Below are 14,950 nucleotides of genomic sequence, written 5' to 3'. Positions count from 1 at the left end.
ACTAGAGAAAGAGAAAGACAGGCTGGGAGTATGGATCAACCTGTCAACGCCCATGTTCAGCGGGGAAGCAATTACAGAAGCCAGACCTTCCTCCTTCTGCATCCCACAACGACCTTGGGTCCATACTCCCAGAGGGTTAAAGAATAGGAAAACTATCAGGGGAGGGGATAGGATACAGAGTTCTGGTGGTGTAAATTGTGTGAAGTTGTACCCCTCTTATCCTATGGTTTTTTTCAATGTTTCCTTTTTATAAATAAAAAAATAATTAAAAAAAAGTAGATCTTCATGATTATAGACTTTGAGGGAATCACTCAATCTAGTCAAAGTCAAGAGTGTTAGGTGCTTTCATTGCAAAAAGTACTCAATTTTATTGGACTACTATCCATTACCCTTTCTTCACTGATTAGCACAGGAAAAACATTCTTCCCATTTTAAAGACATTAAAAGTTTGCATGCAAAAGTACATCCAAGGGTTTTATTTTATAGTTGCACTGCTTATCTGTATAACTGTACATTTAAATAACTTTACTGCTGAAGAAATCTCTGAAGACATAGTGTAGCTACTTCTATTATTTCAACTTTTCAATCACAGTAGGACCAGCTACTTTAATTGATATTTAGAGTAAGAAAATTAAAAATAAGAAAGTCATAATCAACTATAATTTAAAAAACTATTAAGTAGCACTTTAAAATCTTTATAAGGGGGGCCAGGTCTGGTTGAGCACACATGTTAGAGTGCACAAGGACCCAGGTTCAAGCCTCTGGTCTCCACCTGCAAGGGGAAAGCTCACAAGTGGTGAAGCAGTGGTGCAGGTGTCTCTCTGTCTCTTTCCCTTTCTATTTAACCCCTTCCTCTTGATTTCTGGCTATTTCTATGAAATAAATAGATAATAAAAATTTTTTAAATGATTTTTTTAAATTTCTGTAGGGGACAAACAAGATTAGATAAAGCATTTTTATAAAAATGATTTTAAGAACAGGTACAAAAGAGTGATCAGTCATCAATAGCCTAGATGCTTTATTCACTTCTCTTACCTTTTTCCCCAACAAAAGGCAAAGACCATGTGAAAACATCCATGAAGTTTGGAAGCCAGTAAGGGTGTGGAGAACAATTAAACTGCCTGATATTCATGACATTATTTTCATATTTTAATACCGCAGCTAAAAAGGAAACAAAAACAAAAGGAAAATCTAACAGAGGCACATGACATGGCAGGCAGTTTACTTTGCACAGCTGTGTGCCTACTACACAGCATTCAGGAACTTACTCCCCATTGTAATTCAGTACTCAACATCTACCACAGATGGAAAATCTTGAAGCACTTAGTTCATTCTTCTAAGAATGATTCTAAGGAAAAAAGTCACTTAAAGAGCTCATATAATATAAGTACAAAGAAAACTACGCTGTAAAACTTCAAAGGGTCACTGCAGAGTAACTATAAAGAAATCATAGATTCTACATGAGAAAAACCTTATCATAATTTTCTTTTATAGACCAAATGGTTACAATTACAATTCTCCTTTAAGAGCAAACACTTGTCATTAAAGAGACATAACCTGTTTTGCTAGCCATCAGTCAAAGCCTAAGATTTACAAACCCTTTAGAGTTTACAACATAGCTATTCATAGTCATAGGAGATACAGATGGTAAACTTGAAGTAATTTACAACAAGATTCAAAGTAGATTAAATTACCTTTGCATACAATACAGTGGACTAAATATGAAGTATGTTTCTTGCTAGCACTCTATAAATGTATAAACCTAAGTTAATACATATTCATATATACTTTGGTGCTAAACTGATTATATTTTAAAAGTTTTAAAAATCTCATTTCTTAGTCTTTATAGCCAGTGAAAAAATTTTGTTTATATTATTCTCTCAATTATTTTGTTGTGATAATAAATAGAAGAGGGTATAACAGTCCTGTTTCTTTTTAAAAAAATTTATTTATCTTTTTTTTTATTGCCACCAGGATTATGACTGGGGCTCCTCAATGCCAGCACCATTCCTGGTGGCCATTTTTTCTTATCTTTCTTTTTTTCTATTTTATTGGCTAAGACAGAGATAAACTGAGAGAGCAAAGGAAGACAGAGATGGAGAGAGAAAGACAGAACACCTGCAGACCTGTTTCACCACTTATAAAATGTCCCCTTAAGACTATACTTTCAGGGATCATTTCTATAGTTTGTGAAAATGTCCCCTTGTAGGTGGGGAGCAGGGGCTTGAACCCAGGTCCTTGTGCATAATAATGCACAAGGTAATATATGTGCTTAATTGGGTTCACCATGACCAAACCCCCAACAGTTCTGTTTTCTATGAGTCAGGTATAGGCCATCTCCTTGTTCTTGTTTCTTTGCTTATTACAGGATGGCTCACTATTCTTAAAATTAAAGTTATTGAATGTAAGGATGTACTCCATGGGTCAGGGATGTAGCTTAGCAGTAAAGAGCTTGTTTTGTGTGCGTATGGTGGGAGGGTGAGGGAGGAGTTTAGGGGCAAGGCTGAGTTCAATCTCCAGCATATGAGAGCAAAGTTTAGTATGTTCTCTCATTTTCTCTAAAAAAAAAAAATTGCCTGGGGAGGTAGCTCAGTGGTAGAGGATACATGAGACTCAGAGTTAGGCCTCTAGTATCATAGTTTTAAAAATGGCACAGCGGATAAAGAAAGCATTGGACTCTCAAGCATGAGGTCCTGAGTTCGAGCTCCAACAGCACATGTACCAGAGTGATGACTGGCTCTTTCTTTCTCTTCCTAGCTTTCTCATTAATAAACAGTCTTTAAAAAATGTTTTAAAAGCCAGATAATAAATAAAAATGAAATCTCTACTCTTCAAAATATTATGCTGGCTACAATGTACATTATTTTTACATTATGTGTATTTTACTTAGGATAGATGAAAATAAAACTATGCAATAATCCTCTTAATCTACATTGGAAAAGAGGTAGAAGGTAGGTCTCAACAGTGATTAGACAGCTTAAGAAGCATTTTTTGGATAAGTTTCCAGTGGACATAGAAAAATAAGAATAGAGAGTTTTCAAATTCATACAACCAAATTCTTTTGTATGACCTGTGGAAATAAATGTCTGTTGACATCTATAAGCTACAAAATGTATACAAAAGAAACAACACAAAACAGAGAAGAAAAGTAATATTTGCCTTCTCTAAGAGGTACTTATTGTAAGAATAACTATTATCATCAGTAAATGAAGCAAGCAAGTAGAAAGACCTAAAAAGACACCTTAAAGTACCTAATGAAACACTTTCTATTTAGACCTAGATACCCTCCTCACCTACCTCCTATTATATATTCCCTAATCACTCCAAAGCTAACCTTGTCAGACAAAGTAAGGACTAAAAACACTGAACAAGGGCAAGAGACTGGCATACTTTAATGATGACTCTTTAGTCACTACCAGGCCACCCCATCAGCTGGGGCCCTAGTCAAGAAGCCCTGGGATTCCCACACAGACATGATGGGCCTAGACCTCTAACAGAGCCCTCTATCCACTGTCACTTGTCATCTCCATCAGGAACAACATAATGGACCCCTTTGTGGGATCCTACAGGACCTTGCCCTCAATGTGGATCAATAATGGTAGGGAAATGTACCATTCTCCAAAGGGAAGTTGGGCAACATACTCTACCTACTACCCAAGGAAGATGGGTCCTGAAATTAGTGCAGCCTGGAATGTTCCCAGCCATGACCACAGAATGTGGGCTCAGAGCTACAGGGATGCAGAGATTACATAGGCTCCTGTGCTGAATATGTGCCCCAGATCAAATTGATGGGGGTTTACAGTTAACATTTATATACTTTCCCCATATTTGGGAGCTACTCTGTTCCCTGATCCAGCATTCTGTCCTTTTTCCAACTATGACACCATCTCCCCAGACAATAACCTGGGTCCACCTGCATATCAGATGTTAGGCCAAGGCAAAAACTAATAAAGTCATGGGACCTCTGTAAAATACCTAAAATAGACCTACTAGCTTTTCCCAAATATTTTAGATTGGAGACCCCAAGTCTTCATCTGCAATATTCCAACCTTTAGGTTCATGATTAGTCAACAATTTGTTCTGCTTTATATCTTAACTTTTTTTCAGCCACGAGGTTCCAGATGATACCATGATGCCAACCCGACTTCCTTGGGAAGAGGATCCCACCATGTATCTTGGAGCACCACCTCCCCAGACCCATTATCCCATTAGGGAGAGAGAGAGACAGGCTGGGAGTATGGATCAACCTGCCAATGTCCATGTTCAGCAGGGAAGCAATTACAGAAGCCATACCTTCCACCTTCTGTACCCCACAATGAATCTGGGTCCATACTCCCAGAGGGATAAAGAATAGGGAAGCTATCAAGAGAGGGGATTGGATATGGAGCTCTGGGGGTGGGCACTGTGTTGAAATGTACCCCTCTTATCCTATAGTCTTGTAAATATTTCCATTTTATAAATAAAAATAAAAAAACTATTATCAGAGATCATTTCAGATAACACATTTTCTACTTTGTTTCTAAAAAATGTTAAATAACAAAAAAAAGTTAAGACTGATTCAAGATAAAGCTATCAGTTATTTCAAAGCCTACAAAAAATCCAAAATGGACTCTGACTTTAAATGTTTACTAAAAGAATAATCAAGAACAAAAACAGATCAGAATAGGGTTAAAATGAACTGTCAGGGGTGGGGTAGAGAGCATAATGGTTATGCAAAAAGACTCTCATGTCTGAGGCTCCAAGGTCTCAGGTTCAATCCCATGTACCAACATAAGCCAGAGCTGATCAGTGCTCTGGGAAAACAAACAAACAAGCAAACAAACAAAAACTGTTAGTCAAGTCAGTAAATTAGTTAAGTGACTGCTGATATAAGTGGATACTATGTACTATTGGACATTTTCAGAGTCATTCATCCCAAGAAACTGGAATACACATTTTACTCAAGTCCACATGAGTCATTCTCAAGGATAGACCATATGTTAGGTCACAAAGACAGCATCAGAAAATTCAAGAGCACTGAAATCATCCCAAGCATCTTCTCAGACCACAGTGGAATTAAACTAACACTTAACAATCAACAAAAGATTAGTAATAGTCCCAAAATGTGGAAGTTCAACAGTACACTTCTTAACAACTTCTGGGTCAAAGAGGAAATTAAAGGAAGAAATCAAAATGTTTCGAGAGTTCAATGAAAATGAAGACACAAGCTATCAAAATTTTGGGACACAGCTAAGGCAGTACTGACAGGGAAGTTCATAGCCATACAAGCACACATTAGGAAACAAGAAAAAACACAAATAAACAGCCTGATTGCACATCTTAAAGACCTAGAAGAAGAAGAACAAAGGAACCCTAAAGCAAACAAGGACAGAAATCACTAAAATTAGGGCAGACATCAATAACATTGAAAATAAGAAAACCATACAAAAGATCAACGAAAGTAAATGTTGGTTCTTCGAAAGAGTGAACAAAGTCGACAAACCTTTAGCCAGACTCACAAAACAAAAAAGAGAGAAGACCCATATAAATCAGATCATAAATGAAAGAGGAGATATCACAACAGACACAACAGAAATTCAACATATCATGCAAGACTTCTATGAACAACTATATGCCACCAAGCTAGAGAACCTGGAAGAAAGGGACGATTTCCTAGATACCTACCAACTTCCAAAACTAAGTAAAGAGAAAGTGGATAACATGAACAGGCCCATCACAGCTAATGAAATTGAAATAGTTATCAAAAATATTCCCTAAAATAAAAGTCCTGGACCAGATGATTTTACAAATGAATTCTACAAAACCTTCAAAGAAGAACTAATACCTCTACCTTTAACAGTCTTCCAGAAGATGGAAGACACTGGAATACTCCCTTCCAGCTTCTATGAGGTCAACATCACTTGGATACCAAAAGCAGACAGGGACACAACCAAAAAAGAAAACTACAGACCAATATCTCTGATGAACATAGATGCAAAAATATTGAACAAAATTCTAGCCAACTGGATACAACAGTATATTAAAAAGATTGTTCATCATGACCAAGTGGGGTTTATCCCAGGCATGCAAGGTTGGTTTAACATATGCAAATCAGTCAATGTGATCTACCACCATCAACAAAAGCAAGAAAAACCACATGGTCATATCAATAGATGCAGAGAAAGCCTTTGACAAAATACAACATCCCTTTATGATCAAAACAGTACAAAAAATGGGAATAGATGGAAAATTCCTAAAGATAGTGGAGTCTATATATAGCAAACCTACAGCCAACATCATACTCAATGGTGAAAAACTGGAAGCATTTCCACTCAGATCAGGTACTAGATAGGGATGCCCACTACCACCATTCCTATTCAACATAATGTTGGAAGTTCTTGCCATAGCAATCAGGCAGGAGCAAGGCATTCAAGGGATACAGATTGGAAGAGAAGTCAAACTCTCCCTATTTGCAGATGACATGATAGTACACATAGAAAAACCTAAGGAATCCAGCAAGAAGCTTTTGGAAATCATCAGGCAATACAGGAAGGTGTCAGGCTACAAAATTAACATTCAAAAGTCAGTGGCATTCCTCTATGCAAACACTAAGTTAGAAGAAATTGAAATCCAGAAATCAATTCCTTTTACTATAGCAACAAAAACAATAAAATATCTAGGAGTAAACCTAACCAAAAAAGTGAAAGACTTGTATACTGAAAATTATGAGTCACTACTCAAGGAAATTGAAAGAGACACAAAGAAGTGGAAAGATATTCCATGTTCATGGGCTGGAAGAATTAACAATCATCAAAATGAATATACTACCCAGAGCCATCTACAAATTTAATGCTATCCCCATCAAGATCCCAAGCAAATTCTTTAGGAGAGTAGAACAAATGCTACAAATGTTTATCTGGAACCAGAAAAGACCTAGAATTGCCAAAAAAATCTTGAGAAAAAAGAACAAAACCGGAGGCATGACACTCCCAGATCTCAAATTGTATTATAAAGCCATTGTCATCAAAACTGCTTGGTACTCGAACATGAATAGACACACTGACCAGTAGAATAGAACTGAGAGCCCAGATGTAAGCCCCCACACCTATGGATGTGTAATCTTTGACAAAGGTGCCCAGACTATTAAATGGGGGAAAGCAAAGTCTCTTTAACAAATGGTGTTGGAAAAAAATGGGTTGAAACATGCAGAAGGATGAAACTGAGCCACTATATTTCACCAAATACGAAAGTAAATTCAAAGTGGATCAAGGACTTGGATGTTAGATAAAAAAATATCAAATATTTAGAGGAAAATATTGGCAGAACTCTTTTCCACATAAATTTTAAAGACATCTTCAATGAAATGAATCCAATTACAAAGAAGACTAAGACAAGCATAAGCCTGTGGGACTACATCAAATTAAAAAAACTTCTGCACAGCTAAAGAAACTACTACCCAAACCAAGAGACCCCCTCACAGAATGGGAGAAGATCTTTACATGCCATGTATCAGACAAGAGGCTAATAATCAGAATATATAAAGAACTTGCAAATCTCAGCAACAAGACAACAAATAACCCCATCCAAAAATGGGGGGAGGACATGGACAGAATATTCACCACAGAAGAGATCCAAAAGGCTAAGAGGCACATGAAAAAATGCTCTAAGTCTCTGATTGTCAGAGAAATGCAAATAAAGACAACAATGAGATACCACTTCACTCCTGTGAGAATGTCATACATCAGAAAAGGTAGCAGCAGCAAATGCTGGAGAGGTTTTGGGGTCAAAGAAACCCTTCTACACTGCTGGTAAAAATGTAAATTACTCCAACCTCTGTGGAGAACAGTCTGGAGAACTCTCAGAAGGATAGAAAAGCACCATCCCTATGACCCTGCAATTCCTCTCCTGGGGAATATATGTTCTTGGCAGCACAATTTGTAATAGCCAAAACCTGGAAGCAACCTAGGTGTCCAACAACAAATGAGTGGCTGAGCAAGTTGTGGTATGTACACACACACACACACTGGAATACTACTCAGCTATAAAAAATGGCAACTTCATCGTTTTTAGCCGATCTTGGATGGACCTTGAAAAATTCATGTTAAGTAAAATTAAGTCAGAAACTGAAGGATGAATATGGGATGATCTCACTCTCAGGCAGAAGTTGAAAAACAATATCAGAAAAGAAAACACAAGTAGAACCTGAACTGGAATTGGTGTACTGCACCAAAGTAAAAGACTCTGGGGTGAGTGGGTGGGGATAATACAGATCCAAGAAGGATGACAGAAGACCTAGTGGGGGTTGTATTGTTATATGGAAAACTGGGAAATGTTATGCATGTACTATTGTATTTACTGTTGAATGTAAAACATTAATTCCCCAATAAAGAAAAAAAGATAGGAAATAAGAACAAATCTATGTCCCTAATATCTTGGATATATTGGGGGGAGGGGACGAAGTAAGAGCAAAGAGGGGGAAAAAGAAAACTCTATGAGAGAACTGAAGGCAAAGAAATGCTTTTTAAGGGCCAGGTGGTGGTGCACCTGGTTAAGTGCACACATTACAGTGTACAAGAACCCAGGTTCAAGCCTCTGATCCCCACCTCAGGGGAAAAGCTTCAAGAGTGGTGAAACAGGGATATAGGTGTCCCTCTGTCTCTCTCTCCCTCTCTAGCTTCTCCTTCCCTCTCAATTTCTCTCTGCCTCTACCCAGTAATAAGTAAAGATTTTAAAAAAAACTTAAAAAAATAAAGAAATGCTTTTTAAAAATGGACAGCAAGTCAAAGGTCACATTGAGTAGACATAAGTCAGATTTCAATGAGATAGCTATTGAATAGTTAGCTTTTCAACAGAAAAAATAATAACTATATTGTGGACCTTCTTAGTCTTTCCTTCCCAAATGTATATACAAGGTATGACTATAAAGTAATGAGACTTTAAAAAAAAAGACTTAACTACACATACCAGAACTTATGTATCAGATGAGTGTGGTCCTCTGACATAATCATATCAGGTACAACAACAATAAAATGTGGTATTATTATAGCAGTTTATATTTTACCCAATGTTTTTAATATTCATTTTATTACTTTAACTTACCTTCATCAACTATGTAAGTTATTTTAAAGATAAACTGAGACTTAGAGACGTTAAAGATCCTATTAAATGTGAAGTGCCTTGTTAACTATAAATTTAGAGGTGAAGCAGGAGTAAGCTAATACTGCTAGCTCCTAACTTACTGCCCTTTCCTATGCTTGCTGCCTCACTATATATTTAATCCAAAGATGCTGCCATTACACAAGATGTTTTTGGAACGCCTCTTTTGGAATTGCCTCCAGAGTCATTTTTTAAGCAACACAAGAAAATTGAGTCTCATTACCTTATAATCATACCTTGTTTCTGACCCCAAATGGTATTGTCTACCTTGATCACTCACCTTATTCATCAGTCTTGACTCCGAATGACTTTTGGATGTTCCAAAAATCAAATCCACCCTCAAAGGACGAAGATTTCCCATCACTGAGGATAATCAAAAGAATGTGTCGCAGACTCTGAAGGCAATGCGAAAAGAGGAGTTCCAAAAAGGTTTTGAACAATGGCATCATTGTTGGAATAAACGTATAGCCTCCCAAGATAAGTACTTTGAAGGGACGATACTCACTAAGATATATACGTTCTGGCATGTTTGTTTTAAAGTTTGATTATTTTATAGTCATACTTTTTTTTTTTTTTGATTACAGAGGCATGAAGTTTTGAGGTAGATCTCTGCCCTGATACAAAAACTTGAACTGTGTATCCTAAAGTTAAATTTAAAAAAGGTTAAAATAAGTTTAAAAGTATAATTTCTGAATCAAAAAATAAGTATGAGTCCCACCCCCTTTTTTTTAATATGAGAAATTGTGGTTTAGAAACATGATATGACTTACCTAAACTCACACTGTTAGTTTCTGACAAGACCCGGACTAAAATGAAATTATGTTTTATTTTTATTATTATTATTTTTATCCTACCTGTACTCTTCCTATACCAGTCCTCAAGAAAGCAAAACAGCTAAAGATCCACAAACACTAATGTACCAAGTGTTGACACTTCAATGAATTATTGTAATGAGTTAAAACTGACAAATATTTATGCTGACTGTTCCAAATTGAATCTAAGTAACTTATTAACCTTATATTTTGATTCAGTAGTACACATCAGACCTATTCTGATCATCATTTATACTTAAAAAGTACCTAATAATCCTCAGGCGATACCAAACCAACAGAGGCCTAAAGTATAAGTTTTTTGGGCTTTATTTCAGTTGAAATTTTTTTCTTAAAATTTCTATATTAAAAGATATACAGTTGTATATATTGAACCAGAGTTCACACTTCTCACAAATTCACACTCAAAATACTACAAGACTCCTTTACCTTTATTGTTATAGACATCTAGGTAATTAGGAGCAGAGAAAATTGTGATGAGTGATGGAAAACCTGTTGTCTGGCTTTTCCTGTACATTCGATACCTGGAAGAGAGAAGGCAGCTTGTTTGTCTTGATACTAAAAGCAAAAACTCCACACAGTGATATCTGGGATATTTTAATATGACTTACCCTGCATCTTGGGCTTCATGGGCTCTAATTATTGATAACAAATTATTGTTTTGCAAAAATTCACAAACTGCAGAATAACTGTAAAAGAAAATTAGGGGGAAAATCCAGAATTTAAATAACTCCTTTTTAGCCAAAATGTCTCTAAGACTACATGAGAATTATAGTGGTGGTAGTGGAGAGGGGGTGCCACCAAACTTTGGTGGTGGGTGTGCTGTGGAACTATACCCCTATAATCTTTTTTTTTTTGCCTCCAGGGTAAAAACTATACCCCTATAATTTTTTTTTTTTTTTTGCCTCCAGCTGGGGCTCAGTGCCTGCACCATGAATCTACTGCTTCTGGAGGCCATTTTCCCCTTTGTTGCCCTTGTTGTTGTAGCTTTATTGTGGTTATTACTATTATTGTTGATGTCATTCATTGTTGGATAGGACAGAGAAATGGAGAGAGATGGGGAAGACAGAGAGAAAGACAGACACCTGCAGACCTGCTTCACCGCCTGTGACGCGACTCCCCTGCAGGTGGGAACGAGGGGGCTCGAACCGCTGGTCCTTGCACTTTGCATCACATGCACTTAACCCACTGAACTACCACCAGCCCCCACCCCTGTAATCTTATAGTCCTGTAAACCATTATTAAATCACTATTATTATTAAATCATTATTTAATAAAAAGTAAAAGAAAAAGTAATTTCTTTTAAATCGGAAGGGAAAAATCACGATAACATGTTTTTTCGTTCAAAATTATAAGCTTTTTATACATGCCACTGAACTTCTATTAGCAATCATCAGTGGCTTCCTACTTTCTCAATTTCTTCATTCCTGAACAAATATGCAGAAAGCAATTAATCTTAAGACAGAGTACACCTACCTCTGCCTTTTCTTGGCCTTAACCAATATTAATATCATTTTTGGCATTTTGACATTTCAAAAGTACCACAGAAATATATGTATATTTGAAAAGAAGATGCTCAAAACTGAACACAGTATCTTCAAGTTGTTTTTAAACAGTTTCACTGACAATAGCAATACCAAGATTACATTATGTAAGAATATTTCAGGAGTAAATGTTATTCTAATAAAAGGCAAGGCATTTCCAAAAGTTTTAGTATAATTAACTTTTTGAAAAGAATTATGAAAGTATTTACTAATTAGTTCATATCTAAGTCTTTGCTTCTTATTATGATCTTTAGAAAAATCTCTTTTTTTTTTTTTTTTGTCAAGGCAGGGTCTATCTAATCTATGTGTGATTCTCAGGCCAACTTTTTCAATCAGACGGTGATAGAGACAGACAGACACAAAAAGAGACTCCACAGCACAGTGGAGTACCATGACAATTCCTAGTACCATGACACTGTCCATGTGGTCCAGGGGCTTGGACAGCATAGTAGTTATGCAAAGAAACACTCATGTCTGGGGCTCTAAAGTCCCAGGCTCAATCCCCAGTACCACCATAGCTAGAGCTGAGCAGTGCTCTAGTAAAAGAAAAAGAAAAAGTATGACAAAATTGAGGCTTTTTAGTTTGTATATTTGGATTCCATTCTGTGAATGCATTATGTTAGACAATTAACCAGTGAAAAAATGAAATCATCTCCTCTGCTTCATCCTAAACAGAACTTGAAAGAATCATGTTAAGTGAGATAAGCCAGAAGGAAAATACAGGATGAACTCATTATAGCTGGGACTTATAGCTGGGCAGTAGCGCAGCGGGTCAAGCACACATGGCATGAAGCCCAAGGACCTGCACAAGGATCTCAGTTCAAGCCCCTGGCTCCCCACCTGCGTGGGGATGGGGTTGTCAGTTCACAAGTGGTGAAGCAGGTCTCCAAGTGTCTTCCTCTCCTCTGTCTTCCCCTCTTCTCCAATTTCTCTGTCCTATCCAACAATAGCAGTAAGAACAATAACAACAAAAAATGGAAAAAATGGCCTCCAGGAGCAGTGGATTCGTAGTGCTGGCACTGAGCCCCAGTGGTAACCCTGGAGGCAAAAAAAAAAAAAATTAAAAGGAAAAGAAGGGAAGGGAAGGGAAGGGAAGGGAAGGGAAGGGAAGGGAAGGGAAGGGAAAGGGAAAGGGAAAGGGGAAGGGGAAGGGGAAGGGGAAGGGGAAGGGGAAGGGGAAGGGGAGAAAGGAAGAGCTAGGATGGGTGGTAGTATACGTTACCATGTGCAAGAATTTAGGCTCAAACTCCACTTTCTGCCTATAAGGTGGAAGCTCCACGAGTGATAAAGCAGTGCTGCAGGTCTCTCTGTTTAGCTTTCCCAATTACCTCCCCTCTCTGTTGTATGCTTTACATTGGGTTCTAGTTCTCCCCTGCCAAGAGAATTGGATCAGTCCTGTTAATTTCGTGGGCCTGCTTGGCCCCGCCCCAAGGAACCCCTCGAGAGTTCCAAAGTTGCAGAGTTCCAGAGTTCGAGAGTAAGACAGAGTGCTTGCGCTGTTTGGTGATTAGCTTGGTTTAGTTTATGAATCGTTGTTCCTGAATAAAGAAATACAGCTTCCCTGCCCAGCCGTTGTCTCCGCGTCTCTGTTACCCGCCCATGAAGTTAGCCCGGCCAGCTGGAGCCTACGAATTTTTAACAACAAATGGCGCCCACGTGGACCTGACCTGCGCATCTCTCAGATAAGTAAAGACAATTTGGCTACCTATGTACTATGGCCTTCTCTTCTGCTTGTGAAGAGATCTCCAAAGGCCTCTGCTCTTTCTTCACGAGACTGTTTTGCTGTTTCTGGAACATTTATCTCTGGACCACTCTGTGGTTTCCACTCGCTCGGGCGAACTCAGAACAGCCAGCGGGAATAGCCAGCGGGCGGGAGGCGAGGCGCGGAGCTGCTGTTTCCACCTGGTTAAACAGCCAGTCAGCTGGCTGCGCCCAGACAACCCCGAGCACCGCGCCCGCAGCCCCACAGCCCGGCAGCCTGCAGGAGGCTGACGCCAGCACGCAGGAGCCCAATGCCACCACACAGGAGCCCGATGCCAGCATGCTGGAGCCCGATGCCAACACGCTGGAGCCCGATGCCAGCACGCAGGCCAGCCCACAGGAGCCGGCTCTCCACCGCGTGGCGCAGGGCACTGGATGCGTGATCCCTCCACGCTGCTCGGCCACTGCGAGCAGGGCAGCACACATGGCAGGGCCATGGGGCAGGGCCGCGGCGGCCTATCATGGCCACCACCCCTGGGCACCTAGGCCCACGCCTTCTACAAAGCTGGCGCACCTGCCCTCTTGCTATGAATTCTGGAACGATCCCGGACCTCCCGGACCCCCGGGCTCCCTGCCAAAACTGGGCACACGAGATCTCCAGCTGCCGGTCCGGTCTGAAGGCAGACAAGCTGGAATACGCAGAGATTTTGCAGAGATCGCAACCTGCAATTCCTAAAAGCGAAGCTGCGCGGGAAGCCACCTCCGGATGGCGAACCCCCCCCCCCAACAACTAAGACAGTACAGATTTAAATTCGTGTTTAAAATGACATGTCTTCGTAACAAAGGTTTCTCTCCTTGTGTATTAATGACCATGTTTATGTATGTTTAAAGTTTGGTAAACAGTAACTTTAAGGCTAAATTCTTACTAGACAAAGTTAAATGAAAAAGGTTTTCAACGTAATTCTCATAAAGATAAAATTAACTTACATTTAAAGTCTGAGGTAAAAATTAGTTAACAATCAATATATTTTAACTAAGTTGGTCTAAACAAAAGGTTAAATAGACTTGTTGATATGGAAAACTCTCCATTACCTTCTCTATTAGAAATGGTAGATCGCACAATGGCTATGCTAATTATTCTCATGCCTGAGGTTTCCTTTCCTGACTCCATCTTGAATGGGTGTAACAAAAGGTTAAAAAGACGTTGTTGATATGTAAAAGTCTCAAATTCCTTCTCTATTAGAAATATGCTAATAACAAGTTTTGTTTCATAGTAAGTAAATTGCAGCCAGCTGCCTTTGGGACTCTAGGCCGTTCCCCGCCCCCATGCAAATGCCCGTCGAGGCAAGTAGCCCCCCAGAGGCAAGAAATGTTTTTTTTTTAAGCTGATAAAGTTTAGCCCACAGAGGCAGAAATGGCCCCCTCAGGCCTTCCCTTGGCAGCACACTGGTTCTTGTTACTTTCTTGCATGTTTCTCCATGTTTGTGCCAGTTTCTTTTTTAAAAATGCCTGTACGATATATGTTTCTGTTCACCCCACACCCTTGATACTATAGTCATTTAGTTAAAAAAGAAAAGGGGGAATTGTTGTATGCTTTACATTGGGTTCTAGTTCTCCCCCGCCAAGAGAATTGGATCAGTCCTGTTAATTTCACGGGCCTGCTTGGCCCCGCCCCAAGGAACCCCGCAAGAGTTCCAAAGTTGCAGAGTTCCAGAGTTGGAGAGTTGCAGAGTTCGAGAG

At 38.9% G+C, this 14,950-nt stretch overlaps 1 protein-coding gene across 2 annotated transcripts in view; it reads right to left on the bottom strand.

Annotated features, from left to right (window-relative positions):
• Nucleotides 1-14,950, bottom strand: part of PPP3CC (protein phosphatase 3 catalytic subunit gamma) — a 98,861-nt gene that overhangs the window by 18,634 nt on the left and 65,277 nt on the right. For both annotated transcript variants that reach the window (XM_060178815.1, XM_060178816.1), the window contains exons 7-9: nt 10,577-10,654; nt 10,395-10,489; nt 1,036-1,161 (exon numbers count right to left, since the gene is read on the bottom strand). In XM_060178815.1, coding sequence (XP_060034798.1) covers nt 1,036-1,161; nt 10,395-10,489; nt 10,577-10,654 — 299 coding nt within the window. The remainder of the gene's footprint in view (nt 1-1,035; nt 1,162-10,394; nt 10,490-10,576; nt 10,655-14,950) is intronic.

The sequence above is a fragment of the Erinaceus europaeus genome, chromosome 19 (assembly GCF_950295315.1).
Source record: "Erinaceus europaeus chromosome 19, mEriEur2.1, whole genome shotgun sequence".
NCBI classification, from domain to species: Eukaryota; Metazoa; Chordata; class Mammalia; order Eulipotyphla; family Erinaceidae; genus Erinaceus; species Erinaceus europaeus.
The sequence above is the reverse complement of the archived record's forward strand: the minus strand, read 5'-3'. Positions and strand labels throughout refer to the sequence as shown.